Source organism: Periophthalmus magnuspinnatus, chromosome 12 (genome assembly GCF_009829125.3).
Source record: "Periophthalmus magnuspinnatus isolate fPerMag1 chromosome 12, fPerMag1.2.pri, whole genome shotgun sequence".
Classification (NCBI taxonomy): Eukaryota; Metazoa; Chordata; class Actinopteri; order Gobiiformes; family Gobiidae; genus Periophthalmus; species Periophthalmus magnuspinnatus.
In genome coordinates this window covers 18,702,586-18,730,318 of record NC_047137.1, presented here as the reverse complement: position 1 = coordinate 18,730,318, position 27,733 = coordinate 18,702,586, and the positions used below count along the sequence as shown (strand labels likewise).

Genomic DNA, 27,733 nt, shown 5'->3' with positions numbered 1-27,733 from the left:
TAAACCAGGACTGAACCAGGACTGAACCAGGTCTAAACCGGGACTAAACCAGGTCTAAACCTGGACTGACAGTTCCTCTTATTTGAGTAATTCCTCCTGTGTCTTTAGGTTCGTTTGGACCTCGGCCTCATATGACCCTGAGTGACCTCTGGGGGAGGTCACGTGACCGTCTCCATGGCGACGATGGAAGTCACGTTTTCGATTTCTCATTTTTCATTATTTTTTTTTGATCCATGTTTTATTCAGACGCAGCATGAGGCGCCACATCCACCGACACGTGAGCTCCCATTGGTCAATCTGACAGTTTCAGCCAATCAGGAAGCTGCGGCACAAAATAAAAGCCTTCAGAGCACAGGGCCACGCGGGGCACAGGGGTCAGAGGTCACAGGGGTCACATGGAGCGTGTGAAGGGAGCACAGGCTGAAGGCGTGAGCGCACACACGCGGCACAGCGCCCCCTGTGGCCGGGGCAGTCTGGGCATAAGTCGGGGTTGGGGTTTATTGTGAAGGTCAGGCTCTCACTTCCTGTGGCAGCGGCGGTTTGGGGCTGATGTCATCGTCAGGATGACTTTGAGACGGTTCAGGGAAGAGCTGGAGGATTCTGGGAGACGCAGAGGGTTTGAGATCAGAGACGGAGCGATAGATTACAAACGGAGAGAAAGAAGAGGAGAAACACAGCTGCAGAGAAAAGGTGTGAGAACAGAGGGATGGAGAGGAAGAAGAGACAGAGGAGTTTCACAATAAAAGCACAAAAGTGAGACGTGCTCAGGGACGAGACGGACTAAAGCTGAACCACACAGAGCTCCACTAATGTCCCCAAAAACACATGTTTGAGTCACTTTATTATTAGTCTGTGACATCTACAAAGCTCAAAACGCTCTGTTCCACCTTGTGATGTCATCAAGTGGTAGTTTTCACATTAACTCCTCCTTTTACCTTCAGTTCAGTCGAGATAAGAGACAACTCCAGGACTGAAATGAAACAAATGATTCTATAAATGAAGGTGTGTGGAGTTTAAAAACACAGTGGAGCACTTCCTGTATCACCACACGATGACATCACAAGGTGGAACAGAGCATTTTGAGAGCATCATGGGACATTTAATACTGACACTTTGCCCCTCGTCCAGCCCACGCTCCTGTGGACACAGCTGCCCTGGGGCAGACTGATGGAGCTGAGGCCCCCCCCCCCCCTCACAGGAGCGCGCAGCAGGAGCGCGCACACGGCTCTTATTGTGGAGGGATGCTGCGGCGGGGCGGATGTGCTGCTCCTCTGTGCTCAGACTGATCGGTTCGTGCAGGAGGCTCGGGTGAACCGGAGGGTCCGGAGGGTCTGGATGTTGTGGATGTTGTGGATGTTCCGGGGGTTCTGGATGTTCCGGTGGTGCTCCCGGCTCGTGTAGAGGACCGCGCCCGCTCTGCCTGGGCTCCTCCGCGGCCGGACCGTCCGTGCGTGCCCGGGGACAGCTCTCCTGTCCGGGGGGCGGCTGAGGACCGACGCTGGAGGCTCCGGTGGGACATGGGGCGGACGGGAGCCGCGGGAGCCTCGTGAGCCGCGGCAGCTGTGACATGTCCGCGGCGGAGGCGGCTCGGGGCCGCGTGGTGCTCGTGAAGAAGGTCAGCCTCCGGGACGGGCCCACGGTGAGCGCGCGCCTCTCACGCACATCATAAAGTTATTGATCCGCGCGACACTCAGCGCCATTTTGAGCCGCTCCGTAACCATCCACCTGCGGCTCAGCCCGGTCCGGCTCAGCCCGGTCCGGCTCAGCCCGGTCCGGTCCGGACATGAGTCTGTGTTTAAGAGTTTAGATTTATTCAGGTTTGTGTGTGTGTACATACATACACACATGTAGTGTGTGTATCTGTGTGTGATGTTGTGTGTTTGTGTGTGTTGTGTGTTTGTGTGTGTTGTGTGTTGTGTGTGTTTGTGTGTGTTGTGTGTTTTCTCTTGTCTCTGGTCCTGTTCGGTTCGGTCCGGTTCACGCGCACACGCGGGGCTCGTGTCTTTGTGTCGGTCACGTGCACGGTGATGTGCACGTGGGTAAACACCTCTCATTAAACGCTCCGCCGTTAACACGAGCGGCGCGTGCGCGCGCACGTGCAGACCGAGGATTACGTAACAGAGACAGAGAGAGAGCACGAGGACAGGGCTGGAGGAGGCGCTTTTACACCAGGTGCCCTTCATGTATCCAGACTTCACCCTGGCTCCTCACACCACAGTCCATCATAATAAACCCAGATGCCCTCCCTGTCACTGCTGCATCATGGGACAAAAGCTCCTCATGTGAGACTTGATCCACTGATCCTCTGGTTGGAAGGCAAAGTTTATCCACACAAGAGGAGCTCAGCGATGGAGTGCACCTCCTCTGGATGTTCACCTCCTCTGGATGTTCACCTCCTCTGGATGTTCACCTCCTCAGGACGTGCACCTCCTCCTGACGTTCACCTCCTCAGGACGTGCACCTCCTCTGGATGTTTTCATGGTTTAGACTCGGGGACGTCGCAGGTGAATCTTTGTTTGAAGAGTTTATTTTCACTGGGATCACGAGGTCTGGACTTTTACGCCGCTGTTTTGTCTTTGAACTTGAGCTTCACTGTGGGCGGAGCTTCACTGTGGGCGGAGCTTCACTGTGGGCGGAGCTTCACTCTGTCTGATGTCACATGGAGCGTGTTATTACGAGGTCAGGGCGGTCAGGGCGTGTCCAAATCATCACATGCCAAACGTGTAATTAAAATCAAATTATATCCAAATAATCTCAGTTTTTCTTCCACCGTTTGAAGCCCGGTCAAAGTCACATTGTCCTTTACTACACCCTACTGGTCACTGAGCGAACTGCAGCACCGCGGCTCCAAACGCCTCATCAGCTTCTACCGACGACCACGGCACAAACGGCGCTGAATAAACCCCACGTTAAACCCACAGAGGAATAAGACCTGATCTGAGGCTTCAGCTTCAGTCTGTGTGAAACGGCGCTGCTCTAGTGTGACGTGCGTCTGTCCACAGGGGGCGCTACAGCGGCGCTTTAGTGTGACGACGTTTATGGCGGCGTCAGCTCCACTGGACCACAGTTTTATAACGCGGACGTCAGTGGATTTGTTTGTTTTATGAAGAGTTTTTAGATGAATTTTGTGATTTAAAAAGTATAAATTATAACAGAGATGAGAACCATAGAGACTCAGCTGGTTTAAAGTTCATGTTTGTGTTGTTGCGTTGCAGATCCACCAGGGGGTGGGACGTCCCAGTGTGTACCACGCCATCGTCGTCATCTTCCTCGAGTTCTTCGCCTGGGGACTCCTGACCACGCCCATGTTAACAGTGAGTACTGCAGTACTACAACTACAATTACTACTATTACAATTACTACAACTACTACTACTACTACTACAACCAATACTACTACTTCTGCCACTGTTCTTCATCAAAAACATGAAGAGGTTTTAAATGTCGTCCATGTTTGAGTAATATAGAGATCTCTCCTGGGCCCTGTTCAAACCCTCGTTACAGTTAGCAGTACAAGCCTGTACGCGGCTCCGCCCACAGGCCTACATCACCCATGTACAAGGCTCCGCCCACAGGCCTACATCACCCATGTACAAGGCTCCACCCACAGGCCTACATCACACATGTACGAGGCTCCGCCCACAGGCCTACATCACCCATGTACGAGGCTCCGCCCACAGGCCTACATCACCCCTGCTCCACACGACAATCCTCCATAAATAAACAAAAACATGATACAAACTGTGCACTATGACGCGACAAACCTGATACCTCCTCTTTAAGTGTGATCATTGAGCAGCCTTGTTCCCTGCACCTGTCTCACTTGTCTCTCACCTGTCTCACCTGTCTCTCAACTGTCTCCCTTGTCTCCCCTGTCTCTCACCTGTCTCACAGTCATGTCTCACTGTTTGTTCCAGGAGTAAAATGTTTTTTTTCTGCAGGTTCTTCATGAGACTTTCCCTCAGCACACGTTCCTCATGAACGGACTCATCCAAGGAGTCAAGGTAAGAGCCACAGAGAGCCACAGGGAGCCACAGAGAGAGACAGAGAGCCACAGAGAGAGACAGAGAGCCACAGAGAGCCACAGGGAGAGAGACAGAGAGCCACAGAGAGCCACAGAGAGCCACAGAGAGAGACAGAGAGCCACAGAGAGAGACAGAGAGCCACAGAGAGCCACAGAGAGAGACACAGAGAGACACAGAGAGAGACAGAGAGCTGCAGAGAGACAGAGAGAGACATAGAGAGACATAGAGACACAGAGAGACACAGAGAGACAGAGAGAGAGACACAGAGAGACAGAGACACAGAGAGAGAGACACAGAGAGAGAGACAGAGAGCCACAGAGAGACAGAGAGAGAGACACAGAGAGACAGAGACACAGAGAGAGAGACACAGAGAGAGAGACACAGAGAGAGACACAGAGAGACACAGAGAGAGAGACACAGAGAGAGAGACACAGAGAGAGAGACACAGAGAGACTGAGAGAGAGACAGAGAGAGAGACACAGAGAGAGACACAGAGACAGGAGGAGAGAGCCAGGGGGTCAGGGGTCGGAGGTCAGAGGGTCTTGTGACCTCTTTGTTCTTGTCTCTTCAGGGGCTGCTCTCGTTCATGTCGGCTCCTCTGATTGGTGCGCTGTCAGACGTGTGGGGCAGGCGGACGTTCCTATTGGTCACTGTGTTCTTCACGTGTGCGCCCATCCCCCTCATGAGGCTCAGCCCCTGGTACGGAGAGGTTTATGGTTCTGTCCCCCGGGTCAGCTTCACCTGCACATTAGGAAACCATTTCATTCATTTAGACTTTGATTTAATGTGTTTCATAAAGATCGACCCAGTCAAATAAATAAATAAACAAATAAATAAATAAATAAACAAATAAATAAATGAATAAATAAATAAATCAATCTGTGGCCGTGTGCTGCAGGTGGTACTTCGCCATGATCTCGATGTCTGGAGCGTTCTCCGTCACATTCTCTGTGATCTTCGCTTATGTGGCCGACGTAACGGACGAACGAGAGAGGAGCACCGCCTACGGACTGGTGAGGAGGAGGAGGAGGAGGAGGAGGTGGGGGAGGAGAGAGAAGAGAGGATCAGAATATCAAAAGATACAGAGGCTGACTCTCCTTCTCTTTCCTCTCTCCTCCTCTCTCCTCCTCTCTCTCCTCCCCTCTCCTCCTCTCTCTCCTCCTCCCTCCTCCTCCTCTCTCCTCCTCCTCTCTCCTCTCTCCTCCTCCTCTCTCCTCCTCTCCTCCCTCTCCTCTCTCTCTATCCTCCTCCCCTCTCTTTCCTCCTCTCTCTCCTCCTCTCTCTCTCCTTCTCCTCTCTCTCTCTCTCTCTCCTCCTCTCTCTCTCCTCCTCTCTCTCCTCCTCTCTCCTCCTCTCTCTCCTCCTCTCTCCTCCTCTCTCTCCTCCTCCCTCCTCCTCCTCTCTCCTCCTCTCTCCTCTCTCCTCCTCTCTCTCCCCCTCCTCTCTCTCCTCCTCCCTCCTCCTCCCTCCTCCTCCTCTCTCTCTCTCCTCCTCTCTCTCTCTCTCTCCTCCTCTCTCTCTCTCTCTCCTCCTCTCCCTCTCTCTCCCCTACTCTCTCTTTCTCCTCCTCTCTCCTCCTCTCTCTCCTCCTCTCTCTCCTCCTCTCTCCTCCTCCTCTCTCTCCTCCTCTCTCCTCCTCTCCTCCTCCTCCCTCTCTCCTCCTCATCTCTCCTCCTCTCTCTCCTCTCTCCTCCTCCTCTCTCCTCCTCTCTCTCCCCCTCCTCTCTCTCCTCCTCCCTCCTCTCTCTCCTCCTCCCTCCTCCTCCTCTCTCTCTCTCCTCCTCTCTCTCTCTCTCTCCTCCTCTCTCTCTCCTCCTCTCTCCTCCTCTCTCTCCTCCTCCTCTCTCCTCTCTCCTCCTCTCTCCTCCTCCTCCTCTCTCCTCCTCCTCTCTCCTCTCTCCTCCTCCCTCCTCCTCCTCTCTCCTCTCTCCTCCTCCTCTCTCCTCCTCCCTCCTCCTCCTCTCTCCTCCTCCTCTCTCCTCTCTCCTCCTCCTCCTCCTCCTCCTCTCTCCTCCTCCTCTCTCCTCTCTCCTCCTGTGTCAGGTGTCTGCCACATTTGCTGCGAGTCTGGTGACGAGTCCTGCGATTGGTGCGTACCTGTCGGCGTGGTACGGGGACACTCTGGTGGTGCTCCTCGCCACGCTCATCGCCCTCGCCGACATCCTCTGCATCCTCATCGCCGTCCCCGAGTCTCTGCCCCCGCACACGCTGCACGCCTGGGGCGGACCCATCAGCTGGGAGCACGCCGACCCCTTCCAGGTACCAGGACTGGACCAGGACTGAACCAGGACTGGACCAGGACTAAACCAGAACCAGGACTGGACCTGCAGGACCAGCTCTAGCCTCCAGGAGGCGCTCACTGCTTCATAGTGAGTCTGTGTCATGAGAGAAACAGCAGAAACATCAGGTTTATCATCAGATCATTTGGACTGAACTTTAAGAGAAAAGACACAGAGGATTTTAGGGTCAGATTATTCTGATGTTTATTTTCAGGCTGTAGATGCAGAGTTGTTATGAGACATAATTTTTCATACAAAATAAGATGAGTTTTCACATAAATGTGCATAATAATGAGCTTTTAGACTCAGGAGTCGTTCACAGGTCGTTCTTTTGTCCAGCAGATGTGACTCACAGAATCTCTCAGTTTAGAGACAAAAGGACAAAGCACAGTCATAAACTCACCTGAGCTCAGGTTACAAACTAAACTTTACAATTATTATTTTCAGTATAAATGTATGGGCTCTTGGGGGCCCTCTGGTGGCCTCGGGGCCCTAAACAGCAGCTTAGTCTGTTTATGGTCTGGGCCGGTCCTGCAGACCAGGACTAGGACCGGACCAGGACCAGACCAGGACCGGACCAGGACCAGACCAGGACCGGACCAGGTCTGAATCCGTCCTTGTGTTTCAGTCCCTGAGGAGGGTGGGGCAGGACTCCACAGTTCTCCTGATCTGTGTCACTGTGTTCCTGTCGTATCTCCCCGAGGCCGGACAGTACTCCAGCTTCTTCCTCTACCTACGACAGGTGAGTGCTCCGGTCAGTGCTCCCCCTGCAGGCCACAGGCAGGAGTAACATGCCCTGGTTCAAGACAATGTTACAATCTGTTTATATAAATGGACAGAGCTGAACCGCCGCTACAAACAGGAAGTGATCATGTCGCACTTCCTGTCCTCTCTCTGTCTCTGCTGCTTCAGACTCATGTTGGTCTTAAATGTTCATATTAACCCTCGACATGATCCTAATTTCACTATTTTGAAATAACTGTCACATATTTAAAGCTCCATGTTCCTCTGTTCTCTGATCTGTTCTAATGTCGTTTCCTCGTCACACACAGACCTGGAGTTGTGTTTTGTTTCATTCTCACATGTTTAACACACAAACCTGTAGATTTAGGCTGAAAACACTCTGTTCCACCTTGTGATGTCATCATGTGGTGATACAGGTGGTGGTTTTTAAACTCCACCTTCACTAGAATCATTTGTTTCATTTCAGTCCTGGAGTTGTCTCTTATCTCGACTGAACTAAAGGTAAAAGGAGGAGTTAACGTGAAAACTCCCACTTGATGACATCACAAGGTGCAACGTCACATTTTGATGTTTGTAGATGTAACAGACGAATAATAAAGTGACTCAAACATGTGAATGAAACAAAACACAAGTCCAGGTCTGTTTTTGAGGAGGTAAAAACATGGAGGTCACAGTTTGACCTTTAAGACCTAAAGTTTCGTTTCTGTTTCAGGTCATAAACTTCTCGTCCACCACCATCGCCGTCTTCATCGGAGTCGTGGGGATTCTGTCCATCGTCGCCCAGGTAAAAATCACCTTTAATAGACCTGGTTCAGTCCTGGTTCAGTCCTGGTTCAGTCCTGGTTCAGTCCTGGTCCAGTCCTGGTTGAACTCGTTCTCTGTTTCAGACTCTGTTGCTGACTCTCTTGATGAGGACTTTGGGAAACAAAAACACAGTTCTTCTGGGTTTGGGCTTCCAGATTCTGCAGCTCGCCTGGTACGGCCTCGGCTCCGAGCCCTGGTGAGTCTGACCCTCTGACCCCCTGACCTCTGACCCCCTGCTCCTCTGACCTCTGCTCCTCTGACCTCTGACCCTCTGCTCCTCTGACCCTCTCTTCTGACCCTCAGGATGATGTGGGCCGCTGGAGCTGTGGCTGCGATGTCGTCCATCACGTTTCCGGCCGTCTCTGCTCTGGTGTCTCAGTCTGCAGACGCCGACCAACAAGGTACTCACCCCAACTGTTTAGTCCTGGTCCAGTCCTGGTCCAGTCCTGGTCCGGTCCTGGTCCAGTCCTGGTCCAGTCCTGGTCTAACCCCAGTCTCTTTCAGGTGTGGTCCAGGGGATGATCACTGGGATCCGTGGGCTCTGTAACGGTCTGGGTCCGGCTCTTTACGGATTCGTTTTCTTCATGTTCAACGTAGAACTCAACTCCATGGACCCGATCCAAGAGCAGTACGACCTGGACCCCCTGCCCCGCCCCACCGAGGTAAGACCCGCCCAGTCCAGGTCCACTCCAGGTCCTGACCCCGCTCTGACCCCCCTTTGACCCCCCTCTGACCCCGCTCTGACCCCGCTCTGACCCCGCTCTGACCCTGCTCTCTGTCTCACAGCGCTCCCTGGTCCCGGGTCCTCCGTTCCTGTTGGGGGCGTGTGCCGTCGTCGTGGCGTTCGTCGTCGCTCTTTTCATTCCGGAAAAATCCAAGATGGCGCCGGAGCTGTCACTCACCCAGAAGCCCCGCCCTGACAGCAAGCATTCCCTCTCCTCATTGGCCGGCGTCCACATAAACACGCCTCTACCAGGAAGTGAAGAGGAAGCGCCCAACTCCGCAGCCAATCAGGAGGACTCTGAGCCGCTGCTGCAGGACAGTGTCGTCTGATTGGTCCATTTGAACACCCTGGGGAACAGGCAGAGTGGGCGGGTCCAGTTGTTTTAAGACACTTGATTGGACCTGAATGTTTTGGAGCCAAATGGGCGGAGCCATGGATCACAAAAAGAAGGTTTGAAAAAATAGACCCGTATGACACAAACTGACCATGTCCTAACACGGTTTCATCCACACATGTTTGGAGACGCAGACAGATTTATAATAAAGGATCAAAGCTCAAAACGCTCTGTTCCACCTTGTGATGTCATCAAGTGGTAGTTTTCAACAGCTCCTTTTACCTTTAGTTCAGTCGAGATAAGAGACAACTCCAGGACTGAAATGATCCAGATGATTCTAGTGAAGGTGGAGTTTATAAACACAGTGGAGCACTTCCTGTATCGCCACATGATGACATCACAAGGTGGAACAGAGTGTTTTCAGTCTAAATCTGCAGAGTTTGTGTGTTAAACATGTGAGAATGAAACAAAACACACAACTCCAGGTCTGTGTGTGACGAGGAAACGACATTAGAACAGATCAGAGAGTCATACGGGCCTTTAAATAATCTGGGCCGTTTAAAGTTTGTACAAAGTCACTCAGAAGTTTTGGTTTTGCAGCAGATTTGACGAGTTCAGATCAATTTTTTACTTTTTGTGAGTTTTTCTCTTTGAGTTTGTGAATGTGAAACAAACACCACCGTGTCCATGAGCCCAAACCTCCACTTTAAAGCAGATACTCGAGTAAAAAGAACGCCACACTAACACTACTCGAGTACAAACGAGCGCTCCAAGAAACTACTCGAGTAAAAGTAACTTAAAGGGTAACTGTCGGGACGTGACATCTGATTTATAATTAGACGAAACATGAAATAAGTCACAAAATACACAAAGTTACTCGAGTAAGTGTACTGTTACTCTGTGCAGTGTGTTACTCGAGTACGCTGAGTGGGATTGGAACCTCCAACCTCCAGGTCCGTCGCCGCCAGCCCCGGTTACTTCAAACTGATACTTCAAACTAAATATGACTGAAGTAGGAGTAAAAGTACACAGCTACAAAAGTACTCTGAGAAGTACAGTTTGTTTCAGGAGTTACTCGAGTAAAAGTACCTGAGAGTGAGGAGCAGAGTGAGGAGCAGAGTGTGAGGAGCAGAGTGAGGAGCAGAGTGAGGAGCAGAGAGTGAGGAGCAGAGTGTGAGGAGCAGTGTGAGGAGCAGAGTGTGAGGAGCAGAGTGAGGAGCAGAGAGTGAGGAGCAGAGAGTGAGGAGCAGTGTGTGAGGAGCAGAGTGTGAGGAGCAGAGTGAGGAGCAGAGTGAGGAGGAGTGTGAGGAGCAGAGTGTGAGGAGCAGAGTGAGGAGCAGAGAGTGAGGAGCAAAGAGTGAGGAGCAGTGTGAGGAGCAGAGTGAGGAGCAGAGTGAGGAGCAGAGAGCCGCCTCATGGGCCGTGTCTATTTTAAAGTGTAAATATTGTAAATTTGTTCATGTCACTGTAAATAATTCAACTGTTCAAGAGAATAAAGATCATCAAACAAGTCCTGGTTTAGTCCTGGTTTAGTCCTGGTTTAGTCCTGATCTAGTGCTGGTTTAGTCCTGTTTTAGTCCTGGTTCAGTCCTGTTTTAGACCTGGTTTAGTCCTGGTTTAGTCCTGGTCTAGTGCTGGTTTAGTCCTGGTCTAGTCCTGGTCTAGTCCTGGTCTAGTCCTGTTTTAGTCCTGGTCTAGTCCTGTTTTAGTCCTGTTTTAGTCCTGGTCCAGTCCTGGTCTAGTCCTGGTCTAGTCCTGGTTTAGTCCTGTCCTGGTCCGGTCCTGGTCCGGTCCTGGTCCGGTCCTGGTCCGGTCCTGGTCCGGTCCTGGTCCGGTCCTGGTCCGGTCCTGGTCCGGTCCTGGTCCGGTCCTGGTCCGGTCCTGGTCTAGTCCTGGTCTGGTCCTGGTCTAGTCCTGGTCTAGTCCTGGTCTAGTCCTGGTCTAGTCCTGGTCTAGTCCTGGTCTAGTCCTGGTCTAGTCCTGTTTTTCCTCCAGGGGGCAGCACTGCTCGTGTCTTGTTCCTGTTTTTCCTTCAGTAGAAGAAGCGCAGGTCACGTGTTTCACTCTGGACTTTGGACCAGCGCGAGACTCGGACCTGATCCAGACCCGAGGACGTGATGTGCGCGCGGAACCCCGGGACCGGACTCGGTACGTGTCACGCGCATTGTAAACTGAACTCACGCGCGCCGTGTGTCAGATTGTGTCAGATGCCCTCCCTGTGTGTCAGATTGTGTCAGATGCCCTCCCTGCAGCTTGTAAAATGTAGTAAAATATAAAGTCAAAGTACCCACAGTACTTCTCCTGTAGTACTTGTCCCCCCCCCGTGTCTCCTGACGGTCACGTGACTCCATTACTTTGTCCCTTGTCTCTTCAGCTCAGATTAAATGATCCAGATGTAGAAGTTTAAACAGTAAACATCTTTTTAAACAACTTGAACGAAATTCCTAAAATATTCCAGTTCATTTAATGTTTTTCTAAATCCTCAGGTTGAATTTAAACAAATGTGAATCTTTCGTCTAAATCCTGGTGCAGTTTTCAGTGTTTGTATCGTCTGTGTTAAATCCTCTGTTAAATATCTCGACTGCAAATAATTAAAGATAAGAACAATTTAGAAAAAGTCAATGTTTGGGACAAACTTCAGATTTTCTCTATTTCTCTGAATCGGGCACAAAGACATTTATCCATCTGTGGTTGAATTCTGCTGGAGAGTCTGGACTTATATAATCTTATATTATTTTATATAATCTTATATAATCTTATATAATCTCTAAACCAGTGATTAAATCTATGAATCAAATGAACTTTAATTTCATTTGGAAGCGAAAAACACACGATATCAAACAAGACAATTTAATCAAGAAATATGAAGATGGAGGTTTGAAAATCTGAAAATAAATGGCCTTAGATCCTTTTTTAAAAATCTAAATAGTTTATTGTTTATTATTCCTGTTAAAATATTTTCAAACTCAGGAGGTTTACAGTTTCTCCTCAGATGTGACGACAATGTTAAAAAACTACCCTCTGTCCTGTCCTCAGTCCTCTGTCCTCTGTCCTGTCCTCTGTCCTGTCCTAATATTGTGTTAATCTAAGTCCGTCCCTGAGTCTCGTCCTGTTTCTTAATCCTGACTCTCTCAAACTCCCAGATTGTAAAATTAAATAATTCTTTAATGATGTTCTTTATTCTTATTTTTCAAATCCAAATTTCTATCTCACTTTTTTTTCATCTCAGGAAAAGAAGAAAATTCGTACAATCTGTTTGAAACTTCCCTTTTCCCTAAAGCTCAGGACGTTTAAAAGTCTCTCAGACACAAACTCGTCTGTAGATCAGAGGGTTTGGGATGATTATTGTTTTTCTTTGTGATGTTGAATCGACAGAACATTTATTTTTGACTGTGTTTTCTAAATCCTTTGTTACGATCTTCACCTCTGGCTCTTCCTCAGATTCAAATTTAAAGACTTTACCAGAAAGAACATCATCAAAAAATGTGACATGATTTTAAATGTTTTCTTTATTATGGGGAAATTCTTTATCCACAGGTGTAAGTTTTTAAAATCCCTCCGTCCTCCGTCTGTTTCCATAAAGAACTTTGTCTCTTTTTTTCATCTGTAACTTTTATGGAAAAGAAAGACACTGTAAAACTTTATACTCTGTCTGTTCTGACTTTTATTTGTGGATCTGTTCTGCCACAAATGTTGTACGTTTTTATTATTAATTAAAATAAATAAAGTTTAAACTCAGGAGCACTTCCTGTTCCATCATCATGACGTCACATTTGACCCGTTTCAGACCTGGAGTGGGTGTCCAGGGCCCGGGTCAATACTCAGGCCGTCCTGAGGAGGGCGCAACAGATACAGAGCACGAGGCTGCCCCGGGGGCAATGGCAGGTACTGAACCAGGACTGAACCAGGACTAGACTGGGACTAAACCAGGACTGAACCAGGACTAAACCAGGACTGAACCGGAACTAGACTGGGACTGAACCAGGACTAGACTAGGACTGAACCAGGACTGACCTGGGTCTAGTCCAGGTCTGGTCCAGGTCTAGTCCAGGTCTGACCCGGTCTCTCCTCAGGCGGCCTGGCTCCTTAAGTCTCTCTCCTGCATTGATCTGACGACTCTGTCTGGAGACGACACCTCCTCAAACGTCCACCGTCTGTGTCTGAAATCTCTGCAGCCGCTGAGAGCCGACCTCCTGCAGGAGCTGCACATGGAGCACACAGGTACACAGCACCTCCTGCAGGAGGTACACATGGAGCACACAGGTACACAGCACCTCCTGCAGGAGGGACACATGGAGCACACAGGTACACAGCACCTCCTGCAGGAGGTACACATGGAGCACACAGGTACACAGCACCTCCTGCAGGAGGGACACATGGAGCACACAGGTACACAGCACCTCCTGCAGGAGGTACACATGGAGCACACAGGTACACAGCACCTCCTGCAGGAGGGACACATGGAGCACACAGGTACACAGCACCTCCTGCAGGTACACGGCACCTCCTCCTCGCACAGAGCTTAGTCAGTGACAGACTCTGGACTCTGAGTCACTGTTTTCTCCTCCTCCTCTTTAACCCTGATGCCCTCCCTCAGGTCTGACCGTCGCTGCTGTTTGTGTTTATCCTTCGAGAGTTTGTGACGCCGTGAAAACTCTGAGAGCGGCGAACTCTGACCTCCCCGTGGCCTCAGGTCTGAAAGTACAGCAAATACTACGATGACTACTACTACTACGACTACTACTACTACTACTACTACTACTGCTACTGCTACTGCTACTACTGCTATGACACGTCTCTCCTCTGTTTAACCCTGATGCCCTCCCGTTGCAGTGGCCACAGGGTTCCCGGCGGGGCAGACTCCTCTCTCCACGCGGCTGGAGGAGGTGCGGGCGGCGGTGGCGGACGGCGCCTCAGAGATCGACATCGTCATCAACAGAACGCTGGCTCTGAACGGAGACTGGGAGGGTGAGACGGGAGGGCATCTGACGCACGGGGAGGGCATCTGACGCACGGGGGGGGAGGTGACGCACAGTGGGATGCTCCTGTGTGCGTCTCCTCCTGTGTGCGTCTCCTCCTGTGTGCGTCTCCTCCTGTGTGCGTCTCCTCCTGTGTGCGTCTCCTCCTGTGTGCGTCTCCTCCTGTGTGCGTCTCCTCCTGTGTGCGTCTCCTCCTGTCTAAACCTGCGTCTCCTCCTCAGCGCTGTTCCAGGAGGTGCTGCAGTTCCGTCAGGCCTGTGGAGACGCTCACATGAAGTCCATCCTCGCCGTCGGAGAACTCGGAAACTTCACCACCGTCTACAGAGCGAGCCTCGTGTGCATGATGGCAGGTGAGTCAGATGCCCTCCCACTGCGCAGGAGGAGCAGAGGAGGAGGAGCAGAGAGTTTAAACATTTGTTTTTTCTCTGCAGGTTCTGATTTCATAAAAACGTCGACGGGGAAAGAGTCTGTGAACGCCACGATCCCCGTCGCCGTCGTGATGTCACGAGCGATAAGAGACTATTACATCACCACAGGACACAAGGTCTGGACCAGGACTGGACCAGGACTAAACCAGGACTAGACCAGGACTGGACCAGGACTAGAGCTGGACTGGACCAGGACTGGACCAGGTGAACACATTTAGTCTGACACATTAAACTCCACCTGAGGAGTTTGTTCGTCTTCGTTCTCTGGGCGTTGGCGCTAACTGGGGGCACTACTCTGTCTGTTTAATCTGAGTTTTATTTTGACACAGTTTGACCGTAAAGACGTGACTTATCTGAACCAGAACAGATTTTTGCTGTTAAACATGTTCCTCTTAAATAACATTACAGTCACAAGCTAGTTAGCATTAGCATTAGCATTAGCATTAGCCGATGCTCGGACTGATCACAGACTCTTTAAATAAAGTTTGTATTTTTTTCTTGAGTTTTTAGAATCTAAAAACGTCAGTGTTTGCTTGTGTGTCTCCGTGGTAACTGCTGAACATTCTGCCATAGACACACATGTAGAACCCCCCCAGCATGACGTCACCACAAAATATCAATTTGCCTGTGCGTTCGCTGATATAAATATGTCCGTGTCCTGCAGGTGGGATTCAAACCAGCAGGGGGCATCAGGACTGCACAGGAGGCCCTGGTCTGGCTGGTGCTCGTCAAAGAGGAGCTGGGCTGTGATTGGCTGAATCCAGAACTCTTCAGGATCGGAGCCAGCAGCCTATTGGCCGACATCGAGAGACAGGTACCGCCCCCCAGCCCTCAGCCCCGCCCCCAGCCCCGCCCCCAGCCCCGCCCTCACCAGAGTCTGACTTTGGGAGTTTGATTGAAATGTGAGCTCAGGTGTTCAGTTTGTTTTTCGTGTTGTTTTTACAGATCTACCATCACGTGACCGGACAGTACGCCGCCTTCTACGAGCTGCCCCTGGCCTGAGCCGCCGCCGGGCCGAGCCGCCTCCGGGCCGAGCCGCAGGGTTCCCACACGTCCTGCACTCTGCGTCTTTGAAAATGTCTTTACTTTGCTGTAGTGAGATCGACTAATAGTCTTGTTTATATATAGTCGACGCCCAAACCCCCTGTTCTTTTGTACTTCACCTGTAGGAGGCGTGGTCACATATGGGCGTGTCTTATAAGAGCAACCAAGAAACGAGAATGTGAGGGCAACACGTTTTCTCATAAATATGTTTGGCGTCTCGTGTTGAAGCTGAAATTAGACGAGAAGATACAAGAACACGTCTAAAAACACAACGCCAAACCGATATTTAAGAAACATGAAGAGAACAACGACCTCTTTATAAAAACAGTATGGACTTTTTTTATTAGACGATTACATCATTTTAAACGTGTGGGAACCCCGCCCCCAAGGCCCCCGAGGCCCGAGCTGAGGCCCTGGTTCTTCCAGACATTCCCTCTGACCTCAGTCACTTTTGTGTGAAAGACGCCAGATTAAAGCTTCATCTCTGAACCGTGTCCTGCGTCTCTGTGGAGTTTGCATGTTCTGCCTGTGTCTGTCTCAATTTAATGCTGCTTTATGGAACTTTTCTGCACTACCATCGTCACAGTGTCTAAAGTTTTTATTGTCGGGATTGAGTCCATTCTTGAGCGTCGTGACATCACTCAGAACTCCCTTTAAAAACATCCACCTGTACATCAGTTTAATGCTGTAATACGGAACATCACAGGTAACTCCTGTTTGTCCCTTTTCACAGAAGAACAGAAACATTCAAATCCAAACTCATATCATTTTTATTGGTTTCACAAAATACTTTTAGAACCAGACAAACCGTCAGGCTTCAGTTTTTTCTACAGAAACACTGAAACTGAAACTGAAACTAACCGTGTGTCTGTTTCAGCGTCTGACGACTTAAAGACGAGGTATTTACTTCTGTGGGGTTTTAAAGAGGTAGACAAAACTGAAACTTATAAAACAAGTTCATCTGTTTTAGGTGAACATTTCCAAAACAATAAAAGGAAATAGATTTAAATGTTACAGGTGATGAAGTAAACACGTCCTCTTTAAATCGGCCGATCCCAGAGACTCAAAACTGCTTTTATTTTCCTAAAACTAAACTAAAATAAGACAAAACTGATCCAAACTTTTTATGGAGCGTTTTTTTTTCTTTCAAGTAACGACAGAACAACTTTGTATAAATAAAAACTGAAACATTCTGAGCCGTTCTGTAAACAGTCGATTCATTTAAACGTCCACGATATCGATCTGACCGATACTCGGAGGCCGATCTCTGGTCCGGGTCACGTCATTGTCCCGTTTCCTCCTGAAGTCCAAAAAAAATCTAAAAGTGGAAATGTTTTGTCCAGTTTATTCCACCGCGACGTCACAGACAGAGCGCTAAACTAAAACAAACGTCACGACTCGGCGTCCGGCTCCTGACGGAACAAACTCAGGGACGAACGTTTAGATCCACAGATGTCCCGGCGCCTGTCCGTCCAAACTCGGGGATGAAACGTCTTCAGAAAGTCCCAGAAGGAGACTTTTAAACTCTGGGCATTTAGTCCGGGGGCGGGGCTTGGCGTTCCCGGTCGAGTATTTGAGCCGTTAAATTTTATCTTTATTTATACTTTTCATTTGTCTAAAACTTGACCCCGGTCCTGACCCCTGACCTTGGAACATGGAGCCTCTGATGCATCGACAGAAAGTTAAAGTAAATCTGGTCGTGTTTTTGGTTTGAATCACGCCGTGTTCCAGTCGCCGTCGGAGGTCAGAGGTCAGACCCTGAGAGTTAAACTTCAGATTCTCGTTCCGGTTTTTCAAGTTGTAAAAACAAAGAGTAAAGATTCTGTTCGCACATTAACGGTTCATAAATAAACGTTTGAGAGTCGGCGTTTGTTGACGTTAGCGCCGCGTGTGCGTTAGCCACATTAGCATAACAGTGTAACGGTGCATTTGTGACACCAGAGGTCGGTGTGGAGCAGGTCACTGAGGCCGCCATGTTGGATTTTCATGATCGGAGCGCGTTCCAGTCGCCACGTTCAAGTCAGAACTTAAAACATCCAACCCCCGAGGACGACGGGAACGCGCCATCGAGCTGCGTCCGGTCAAAGTCGCCGTTTTAGACCTGGTCGTACAGGTGCGTTGCCACGGTTACAGTAGAACATTAGGCCCCACCCCCCGGACGGAATGCCGGGCTTTTAGAGAGTCACTTCTCGTTCACGTCCTGCGCTAGCTCTCCCCAGCGTTAGCATGTAGCCGCTCGCCGTTGGCTAGCTGTTGTTGTCCGCCGTCATGTACTTGAGCGCGGCGAAACCGAAGCGGCGAGACATGTTCTGCTGAAACTCCTCCTTCAGCGTCTGCAGACACGAGCGATACAGTTTGTTTGAACGAAACTTTGTGATGTCGAAGCTCGGAGCGTGAGGCATGTGGATCATGTACGCGTTTGGAAGAACGACAAACTCGTACTCCTGAAAAAGAGAGGAAGAGAGAGGGAGAGAGAGGAGGAGGAGGGGGAGAGAGGAAGAGAGAGGAAGAGAGGGAGAGAGGGAGGAGGGAGAGAGGAGGAGAGGGAGAGAAAGAGGAGGGAGAGAGGAGGAGAGGGAGAGAGAGAAAGAGGAGGAAGAAGAGGAGGGGGAGAGAGGGGTGCAAAAAGAAGAGAAAGAAAGAGCAGACAAGGACAACATGTTAAAGGCAAGTGTAGCTCTGGTCCAGTCCCGGTCCAGTCCAGGTCCAGTCCCAGTCCAGTCCCGGTCCAGTCCAGGTCCAGTCCCGGTCCAGTCCCGGTCCAGTCCAGGTCCAGTCCCGGTCCAGTCCCGTCCTCACCTGGGCGTCCAGCTCCATGATGTGCGACACCTTGTTCCAGCCGAAGCCCACAAAGCGCCGGTCGTACTCGGGACTTGAACTGGCGACCATCACGTACGGCTCGAAGTCCGGCTCCCACTGCACGCGGTACGGCGTCGTCGATGTCCGCCATTTTGCAAAGTTTGTGGGGGCGTGGCCTTTGGTCCACACGTGATACCTGCGAGACAACAGCCAATCAGAAGAGAGAGAGTTTACACGGACTAAACCAGGTCTAAACCAGGACTAAACCAGGACTAAACCAGGACTAAACCAGGACTAAACCAGGTCTAAACCAGGACTAAACCAGGTCTAAACCAGGACTAAACCAGGACTAAACCAGGTCTATACCAGGACTAAACCAGGTCTAAACCAGGTCTAAACCAGGACTAAACCAGGTCTAAACCAGGACTAAACCAGGTCTAAACCAGGTCTAAACCAGGACTAAACCAGGTCTAAACCAGGACTAAACCAGGACTAAACCAGGACTGAACCAGGACTAAACCAGGACTAAACCAGGACTAAACCAGGACTAAACCAGGACTGAACCAGGACTAAACCAGGACTAAACCAGGACTAAACCAGGACTAAACCAGGACTAAACCAGGACTAAACCAGGACTAAACCAGGTCTAAACCAGGTCTAAACCAGGTCTAAACTCACCTGAAGGTGAACAGTGTCCCCATGTCGAGCTGGGACAGGAGTTCGGCCTTTGATTTGGGGAAGGACAGTCTGTACCTGAGGGTCTCAAACGCCGGGACGACCAGGGCTTTTTTAGAGTGCGCCATGTCCAACTGTCCCACGGAGCGCCTGAGGAGAGACAGAGGGGGAGACAGAGGGGGAGACAGAGGGGGAGACAGAGGGAGAGACAGAGGGAGGGACAGAGGGAGGGACAGAGGGAGAGACAGAGGGAGGGACAGAGGGGGAGGCAGAGGGGGAGACAGAGGGGGGGACAGAGGGGGAGACAGAGGGGGAGACAGAAGGAGGGACAGAGGGAGAGACACTTCAGATTTATGTGGTACTCTTACTGTCTCACCTGAGGTACTCTTGAGGTACTCTGAGGTACTCTGAGGTGCTCTCTCACCTGAGATAGTCGTAGAGTCCGTACATGGGCAGGAAGTCGATGTCGCTGAGGAACATGTAGGGCGTGTGCACTTGTCTCATGGCCACGTTCCGCAGCAGGTTGACGGGGTAGAACTGTCCCTCTTTATAGACGATGTGGTACCCCACGTTAGCGCGGCTCATGAGAACCTCGGAGCCCTGCGCGTAACGAAGGAACTGCTGCGCCTCCGCGTCCGACAGGTACAGGGCGAGGCTGACCGGGCCCTCCCAGTGTTTACAGATGGCCTCCAGCATCTGCAGCCTGGACCAGAGACGAGCGGGACAGAAGGTCAGAGGAACCGGAGACACGAGGAGAACCAGAGACACAAGGAGAACCAGAGACACAAGGAGAACCAGAGGAACCAGAGACACGAGGAGAACCAGAGACACAAGGAGAACCAGAGACACAAGGAGAACCAGAGGAACCAGAGACACAAGGAGAACCAGAGGAACCAGAGACACGAGGAGAACCAGAGACACAAGGAGAACCAGAGGAACCAGAGTCACGAGGAGAAGCAGAGGAACAGAGACATGAGGAGAACCAGAGACACAAGGAGAAGCAGAGGAACCAGAGACACGAAGAGAACCAGAGACACGGGGAGAACCAGAGGAACAGAGACACGAGGAGAACCAGAGACACGAGGAGAACCAGAGGAAGAGAGACACGAGGAGAACCAGAGGAAGAGAGACACGAGGAGAACCAGAGCAACAGAGGAACCAGAGACACGAGGAGAACCAGACACGAGGAGAACCAGAGCAACAGAGGAACCAGAGACACAAGGAGAACCAGACACGAGGAGAACCAGAGCAACAGAGGAACCAGAGACACGAGGAGAAGCAGAGACACAAGGAGAAGCAGAGGAACCAGAGACACGAGGAGACCCAGACTCACCGGTCCATGGACAGCTGAGCGACCAGCGTGACGTCGGTGCCGTCACTAGGGGGCGTGTAGTCGTAGTGCAGGAAGTACAGGTGAGTGCGGTGAACCGTGAAGCGCTCACGTCTGAACTCATAACACGGATCGTCCTCGTCCAACTCCGACAGAGTCCTCTGGAGCTACAGGAGAGAAGGAGAAGATAAACACGGGTAAAACACGCTAAAGACACGCTAAAGACACACTAAAGACACACTAAAGACACGCTAAAGACACACTAAAGACACGCTAAAGACACACTAAAGACACGCCAAACACAGCTCCGACAGAGTCCTCTGTAACGAAAGGGCAAGAGAGGACAGGGCTACAGCGGGGTACTCCTGAGGCACTCCTGGGGTACTCCTAAAGGGCAAAGTCTATGGGGATATATGTCAGTGTTTCTGTGCTGCCTCAGATGCCCTCCCGTGCCTCAGATGCCCTCCCGTGCCTCACCCGCTCCGTGTTGAGGTCCGGTTCGCTGGGACAGCCGAACAGTTCTCTCCGGAGCAGATTCCCGTCGTATTCCAGAAACGTCAGGTACAGGTTCCGGAAGAACTCCACGTGCTTGTTCTTCACACGCAGCTTCTTAGGAGAGTTCCAGTGGATCACCTGGAGGCCAGGAGGGGAACTGCAGTTACACCTGGTTCAAAACAGTCCCTGGAGGTGACGCTAACTGTAGGCACTGCTCTGTCTGTGACTCAAGTTACACTTTAATCTGAGTTTTATTTTAACACAATCTGAGCTCAGGTGATCTGTGCTGTTAAACACGCCCCTCAAAGAACATTACAGTCACACGCTAGGGTTAGCGTTAGCATTAGCATTAGCCAACAGTTTTTCAGTCTCTCTCATCTTTTTGTGTAAAATCAAACTCTAAACACCACGAGCTCAGACTGACACATCAGATCTTTAAAAACAGTTTGTGTTTCGTGAGTTTTATTTTAAGACATTTTTTGTCTGTTTGCTAATGTGTGCGTCACCATGGAAACTGCTGAACATTACACCAGAGGCATGCATGTAGAACACCCCCAGTGTGACGTCACTGCAAAGTGTTTGTTTATTTTTGACGTTGTTTAAATGTTTAAGCTCCCGGGAAGGTGTGTGTGTGTGTGTGTACTTGTGTGTGTACTTGCGTGTGTACTTGCGTGTGTACTTGTGTGTGTACTTGTGTGTGTACTTGTGTGTGTACTTGTGTGTGTACTTGTGTGTGTACTTGCGTGTGTACTTGCGTGTGTACTTGCGTGTGTACTTGTGTGTGTACTTGTATGTGTACTTGTGTGTGTACTTGTATGTGTACTTGTGTGTGTACTTGCGTGTGTACTTGCGTGTGTACTTGTGTGTGTACTTGTATGTGTACTTGTGTGTGTACTTGCGTGTTTACCTTGAGGTCCGACACGTCCTTGTAGCACTTCTCGGAGCGCGTGTGGTCCGACAGCTGAACGTTCCAGAAACACGGCATCTGATGCACCAGGAACGGGTTCTGTTTGATCACCGCGTTAAAGATGTCCTGAAAAAGAGACATGTGACAGGGACATGTGACAGGGACATGTGACAGGGACATGTGACAGGGACATGTGACAGTGCCCTCTGAACACGTCTGCACCTGTCAGGTGTGTGTGTGTGTGTGTGTGTGTGACCCTGTCGTGTTGTGAGTTTTGACTCTAATCACATGTCAGTACTGGGTCTGACCACCAGAGGGCAGTGTGAGCAACACCAGGTTTAATTACAGCACAGAAGAGTTTCACAATGACATGTACCACTACTACTACTACTACTACTACTACTACTACCAGCACCAGCAGTACTATCCATACTATCAGTAGTACCCATAGTACCCATAGTATCAGTAGTGTCAGTAGTACTATCCGTAGTATCAGTAGTATTCATAATATCAGTAGTACCCACAGTACCCACAGTACCCATAGTATCCGTAGTATCCGTAGTACCTGGTCGGCCAGTGAGGTGGACAGCATCCCCATCAGTTCTCTCTCTGCCGTGAGTCTCCACATCTGCTCCCAGCGCAACTTCCTCAGACGATCCAACAGCAGCAGGATCACCCCTGGACACAAGTACACACAGTACTACTACAGTACTACAGTACTAGTACAGTAGTCCTGTGGGATGTGTTTCCAGGTGCTGCTCTTTGTCTCTGTCGTGACTTTTGTTGAAAATAGATTTTTATTGTTTTTATTTTGTCGCTTCAGTGTCACAGAAACTTTATTTAATCGTTTCAGACTGAAGCCTCAAGACGACACACGAGTGTGAGGAGCAGATGTGTCGTGTTTGTTGTATTTGTTGTATTGTGTTGTATTTGTTGTGTTGTGTTGTATTTGTTGTGTTGTGTTGTATTTGTTGTGTTGTATTTGTTGTGTTGTATTTGTTGTGTTGTCTGTCCAGAGACTGTGTTTTTTTTAAGGTCCACTGTCCAAATAAAAGACAGACACAGACACAGAGCTGACACGTAACCCACTGACACCAGACGAGTCTGTACTTTAAAGTATGAAGTACTACATGTGTCTGCAGAGTACTACATGTGTCTGCAGAGTACTACATGTGTCTGCAGAGTACTACATGTGTCTGCAGAGTACTACATGTGTCTGCAGAGTACTACATGTGTCTGCAGGAGTACTAGTGTAGGCAGAAGTATTACCTACAGTAGAAGCACTAGTAGTATTTGTAGCAGTACTAATACCTGTGTTGACGTGTTTCTGTAGTAGTATTTGTAGTATTAGTACCTGTGTTGACGTGTTTCTGTAGTAGTACTTGTAGTATTTGTAGTATTTGTAGTATTAGTACCTGTGTTGACGTGTTTCTGTAGTAGTATTTGTAGTATCTGTAGTATTAGTACCTGTGTTGACGTGTTTCTGTAGTAGTATTTGTAGTATTTGTAGTACCTGTGTTGAAGTGTTTCTGTAGTAGTATTTGTAGTACTCGTAGTACTCGTAGTACCTGTGTTGAAGCCTCTCCCGAGCGCAGGCCACGGTCGGTGATTCTTCCACAAATTCCCCAAATACCAGTCGCTCTGATTCTCCACCAAACCAAGAACCTGCTGCCCTGAGGAGGAGAGAGGAGGAGGTGAGAGGAGGAGAGAGGAGGAGGTGAGAGGAGGAGGAGAGAGGAGGAGGGAGGAGGAGGTGAGAGGAGGAGAGAGGAGGAGAGAGGAGGTGAGAGGAGGAGAGAGGAGGTGAGAGGAGGAGGAGAGAGGAGGTGAGAGGAGGAGAGAGGAGGTGAGAGGAGGAGGAGAGAGGAGGAGAGAGGAGGAGAGAGGAGGAGGTGAGAGGAGGAGAGAGGAGGAGGGAGGAGAGAGGAGGAGGTGAGAGGAGGAGAGAGGAGGTGAGAGGAGGAGGTGAGAGGAGGTGAGAGGAGGAGGTGAGAGGAGGAGGTGAGAGGAGGAGGTGAGAGGAGGAGGTGAGAGGAGGAGAGAGGAGGGAGGAGGAGAGAGGAGGAGGAGAGAGGAGGAGAGAGGAGGTGAGAGGAGGAGAGAGGAGGAGGAGAGAGGAGGAGGAGAGAGGAGGTGAGAGAGGAGGAGAGAGGAGGAGGAGGTGAGAGGAGGAGGTGAGAGGAGGAGGAGAGAGGAGGAGAGAGGAGGAGGTGAGAGGAGGAGGAGAGAGGAGGAGGAGAGAGGAGGTGAGAGAGGAGGAGAGAGGAGGAGGAGGTGAGAGGAGGAGGAGAGAGGAGGAGGAGAGAGGAGGTGAGAGAGGAGGAGAGAGGAGGAGGAGACAGGGAGGGCATCCGGCTCAGTACCTCTGAACTTGTGGAACACGGCCCACAGTTCTGCGATGTCGGTGGCGAAGGTGATGTCAGTGTCCAGGACGATGACCCTCTGGAGGTCAAAGGGCAACGTCTTGGTCAGGACCAACTTCATCAGACCATAGATCCCAGAGTAATGTTTGTTTGGAATCCACGAGACCTCGGACTGAAACGGACCAGAACAGGACTGAACCGGACTAGACCAGGACTAAACCAGGACTAAACCAGGACTAGACCAGGACTAAACCAGGACTAAACCAGGACTGAACCAGGACTAGACCAGGACTAAACCAGGACTAAACCAGGACTAGACCAGGTCTGTGAATCTGACCTTGAGCTCGTCTCCGTCGTAGAAGTTGACCTTCACAGCCGGGACCATCCAGGACTGAAACAGCGACGACAGAATCTTCTGAGCGATGGAGTCTGTGATGAAGTGAAAGTGCAGAGGGTTCCTCCTGGACACGGCAGAGTCGTTAGCCCCAGACACAGAGAGAACACGCAAACTCCACAGACACAGAGAGAACACGCAAACTCCACAGACACAGTGAGAACATGCAAACTCCACACAGACACAGAGAGAACACGCAAACTCCACACAGACACAGAGAGAACACGCAAACTCCACAGACACAGAGAGAACACGCAAACTCCACACAGACGCAGAGAGAACACGCAAACTCCACACAGACGCAGAGAGAACGCGCAAACTCCACACAGACACAGAGAGAACGCGCAAACTCCACACAGACACAGAGAGAACACGCAAACTCCACAGACACAGAGAGAACACGCAAACTCCACACAGACGCAGAGAGAACACGCAAACTCCACACAGACACAGAGAGAACGCGCAAACTCCAGAGTCTGACCTGTGGAACAGCACAGACTTGACGAGCGTGACCACGTCTCTGCTGGCGTTGTATCCGGCGCAGACGATCGCCACGTGGATCGTCTGGAACATTTAAATCTCAGTGTTTCCTTTTGTTGTTTTTAAAATGTTTTATTTACACAAAACATCGTATGAACACGTTTAATAAGTTTCACTTTTGTTTTTGTCTCTGAGTCTCTCCTCCCTTTGCTCTCTGTGCTAAGCCCCTCCCCTTCAGAGCACTAATGAAACTCCTGCACATCACACCAGGTTTGTTACGTCATAGTGCACAGTTTGTATCTTTTTGTGTATTGATGGAGCGTGGGTGATGTAGGCCTGTGGGCGGAGCCTCGTACAGGCTCGTACTGCTGACTGTAAAGAGGATTTGCATAGGGCGCAGGAGAGATCTCTAGATTACACAGACGTGGACGACCTCATTCAAACCTCATCGTCCTCTGAGCCTCATAGAACCACAGTTACCTCGCACTTGTCGACGGCGGGCTGTTGGCTGCAGTCGGAGCTGTTGGCCCCGCCCCTGTGTCCCGCCTTCTGCGTTTCACTGTCCCCGGTCCCCTCCTCCGACTGAGCCCTGGACCGGCCCGGAGTCCTGGTCCGGTTCTGCTCCGGGTCCGGGCTCAGGTTTAGTCCCTGGTTTAGTCCGGTTTTGTGCGGGGTCTTGGGGGTCCGGCTCAGCTCCCGTCTCAGGAGCCGGTTCTCTTCTTCCACGGCTCTCACGCGCAGCTCCAGGGCCTGACGCTCACTGACGCCCCCTACGGCCACGGAGGACAGCGGCTCCAGCGGCGACAGCGACCGCACTGAAAGAGACCAGGAGTTAGACCGTCCACAGCTGGACATATCTGGACACGTCTCTGGACGCGTCTCTTCAAAAAGTGTCATTTACAGACACTGAAACGTCCAAGGTCCAGTCTCCGGGTCTAGTCAGAGTCTCGTCCCCGGTCTCGTCCCCGGTCTCGTCCCCGGTCTCGTCCCCGGTCTCGTCCCCGGTCTCGTCCCCGGTCTCGTCCCCGTCTCTCCTCTGTCTCGTCCCCGTCTCTCCTCTGTCTCGTCCCCGGTCTCGTCCCCGGTCTCGTCCTCACCCTGAAATCCCACCGCTGACAGGTAAATCCAGGCGAGGGCGGGGACAAAGAGCAGGGCCAGAGCCGCCACCACCTTCCTCCTCCCACGGCACATTCCCATCATCCTCTGGGGCAGAAGGACTCACTTTCCCATCATGCTCTGGGGCTGAGGGGCGGGGCCGGTCCCGGGTCGAGCATCTCACTGAAACAAAGAAACACAACGATAAACCAGCTCAGGTTTGGACTCATCACATTTTGGCTCCGAGTCCTCGGAGGAGACGTCTCGATACTGAAGAAAAGACTCGATGTGTCTCCAACTGAGACAGAGACACATCAGGACAGTGTCTCTGTTGGACACACAGACACATCAGGACAGTGTCTCTGTTGGACACAGCGCCCTCTGCTGTCGCTCCTGCAGCTGTTTCACTTTGGAGCCAGAGAATCTTGGATGAGACTCAGAGTCATGTTTCAAAAGAACAACACACAACAAACACACATCAAACACACAACACACAACAAACACACAACACACACCAAACACACAACACACACACAACAAACACACAACAAACACACAACCAACACACACCAAACACACAACACACACACCAAACACACAACACACACACAACAAACACACAACAAACACACAACCAACACACAACAAACACAACACACAACAAACACACAACACACAACAAACACACACACACACAACACACACACAACAAACACACAACAAACACACAACACACAACAAACACACACACACACAACACACACACAACAAACACACAACAAACACACAACACACACACAACCTCAGGTCAACGGCAGACTGTGGCAGAGTGGTTATCCCCCCCCCCCCTCCCCCGGAGCCGTTAAAGAGCCGTTAAAGAGCCGTTGAGCCGGCTCTTTTTACACCAGGTGCAGCTCGAGCTCAAACATAAGACTCACCTGATGCACGAGGCGCAACAAACACGGACGAAAATAGAAGCAAGAAAAAACAGCCCCGCAGGAGCAGCTCCTCCTGCTCCTCCTGCTGCCTCTGCTCCTCCTGCTGCCTCTGCTCCTCCTGTTCCCTCTGCCCCGCGCAGGAGGCTCTCTCTCGGCTCAATATCGCCTCCTCTGCTCCTCTGCTCCTCTGTTCTCCTCCGGGCGCCTCCTCTGCTCCTCTGTTCTCCTCCGGGCGCCTCCTCTGCTCCTCCTCTGTGCGTAAAGTCGGGCCCGGGTCTTTATTGTTCTGTGGGAAACGTGTTTAATCCGCGTCGTTCCGGGCCGCTCCGGGTGAATCTGGGCTAAATCTGTTTGTGCTCGGCCTCAGACACAGAGTCGTTCTTCCTGACGAGACTCGGATCAGGAGCCAATCACAGAGCAGCATTTAGGAGACAGGGAAAACACGGAGCGGAGCGTGGACCGGAGTCAGGACAAGGACAGGACGGGGACAGAGACAGAGACAGAGACAGACACAGACACAGAGACAGACAGAGACAGACACAGACACAGAGACAGACAGGGACGGACACAGAGACAGACAGGGACAGAACCGGAGCCGAGTCACGTCTGTGGAGTCTGGACTTTATATAAATCTAATACTTAGATTTCGTCCTGTTTCCATCAGACACAGGTCAGAGGTCAGAGGTCAGACTGAGGGAGGAGCTCTGGTCACTCTGGTTAAAGACATTTATTATCTGCCCCCCCCTCAGTACTTTTACTTCTTATTTTTATGTAAGTGTCTTTACTTGAGTAAAAGTGCAGTTTTATTTCATGTTTTATTTCATTTTCCAAAATGATGAATCTGACGTCACGCCCAACTTTGTTACTTTTACTTGAGCAGTACTTTTCACAAATACT

General features: G+C 50.7%; 3 protein-coding genes across 3 annotated transcripts; 2 read left to right on the top strand and 1 right to left on the bottom strand.

Moving 5' to 3' along the window:
- The first annotated feature begins 1,295 nt into the window (after positions 1-1,295).
- Positions 1,296-9,113, top strand: mfsd14ba (major facilitator superfamily domain containing 14Ba). Its single transcript, XM_055225695.1, has 12 exons — positions 1,296-1,639; positions 3,216-3,314; positions 3,941-4,003; positions 4,596-4,723; positions 4,923-5,037; positions 6,068-6,283; positions 6,932-7,045; positions 7,760-7,831; positions 7,935-8,047; positions 8,155-8,252; positions 8,356-8,513; positions 8,638-9,113. The coding sequence occupies exons 1-12, from the start codon at positions 1,568-1,570 to the stop codon at positions 8,902-8,904; spliced, it is 1,515 nt and encodes a 504-aa protein (XP_055081670.1). The 5' UTR covers positions 1,296-1,567; the 3' UTR covers positions 8,905-9,113.
- Positions 9,114-10,955: 1,842 nt separating this feature from the next.
- dera (deoxyribose-phosphate aldolase (putative)) lies at positions 10,956-15,338 on the top strand. Its single transcript, XM_033976341.2, has 9 exons — positions 10,956-11,057; positions 12,697-12,794; positions 12,983-13,130; positions 13,507-13,602; positions 13,743-13,877; positions 14,110-14,238; positions 14,320-14,432; positions 14,981-15,130; positions 15,262-15,338. Exons 1-9 carry the CDS (start codon positions 11,027-11,029, stop codon positions 15,316-15,318), a joined length of 957 nt encoding a protein of 318 aa, XP_033832232.2. The 5' UTR covers positions 10,956-11,026; the 3' UTR covers positions 15,319-15,338.
- A 509-nt stretch (positions 15,339-15,847) lies between these two features.
- large1 (LARGE xylosyl- and glucuronyltransferase 1) lies at positions 15,848-27,211 on the bottom strand. The gene is made up of 15 exons (XM_033976288.2): positions 26,837-27,211; positions 25,901-26,081; positions 25,284-25,618; positions 24,805-24,887; positions 24,267-24,390; positions 23,930-24,101; positions 23,135-23,239; positions 22,132-22,244; positions 21,567-21,692; positions 20,642-20,797; positions 20,168-20,331; positions 19,259-19,537; positions 18,838-18,984; positions 18,160-18,355; positions 15,848-17,804 (listed from the first exon to the last, which is right to left on the bottom strand). Exons 2-15 carry the CDS (start codon positions 26,001-26,003, stop codon positions 17,607-17,609), a joined length of 2,301 nt encoding a protein of 766 aa, XP_033832179.1. The 5' UTR covers positions 26,004-26,081; positions 26,837-27,211; the 3' UTR covers positions 15,848-17,606.
- Positions 27,212-27,733: the final 522 nt, after the last annotated feature.

What these genes read in the sequence shown, in the direction of transcription:
- dera (XM_033976341.2), top strand. Translation starts at nt 11,027, where the DNA reads ATGTGCGCGCGGAACCCCGGGACCGGACTCG. An exon ending in TCTGAACGGAGACTGGGAGG is followed by an intron (nt 13,878 to 14,109) that starts GTGAGACGGGAG and finishes TCTCCTCCTCAG; the next exon opens with CGCTGTTCCAGGAGGTGCTG. An exon ending in TGGCCGACATCGAGAGACAG is followed by an intron (nt 15,131 to 15,261) that starts GTACCGCCCCCC and finishes TTGTTTTTACAG; the next exon opens with ATCTACCATCACGTGACCGG.
- mfsd14ba (XM_055225695.1), top strand. Translation starts at nt 1,568, where the DNA reads ATGTCCGCGGCGGAGGCGGCTCGGGGCCGCGTGGTGCTCGTGAAGAAG. An exon ending in GGCCTCGGCTCCGAGCCCTG is followed by an intron (nt 8,048 to 8,154) that starts GTGAGTCTGACC and finishes TCTGACCCTCAG; the next exon opens with GATGATGTGGGCCGCTGGAG. An exon ending in CCCTGCCCCGCCCCACCGAG is followed by an intron (nt 8,514 to 8,637) that starts GTAAGACCCGCC and finishes TCTGTCTCACAG; the next exon opens with CGCTCCCTGGTCCCGGGTCC.
- large1 (XM_033976288.2), bottom strand. Translation starts at nt 26,003, where the DNA reads ATGATGGGAATGTGCCGTGGGAGGAGGAAGGTGGTGGCGGCTCTGGCC. An exon ending in AGGACGTGTCGGACCTCAAG is followed by an intron (nt 20,798 to 21,566) that starts GTAAACACGCAA and finishes CCTGGCCTCCAG; the next exon opens with GTGATCCACTGGAACTCTCC. An exon ending in GGGACACTGTTCACCTTCAG is followed by an intron (nt 18,356 to 18,837) that starts GTGAGTTTAGAC and finishes GTTGTCTCGCAG; the next exon opens with GTATCACGTGTGGACCAAAG.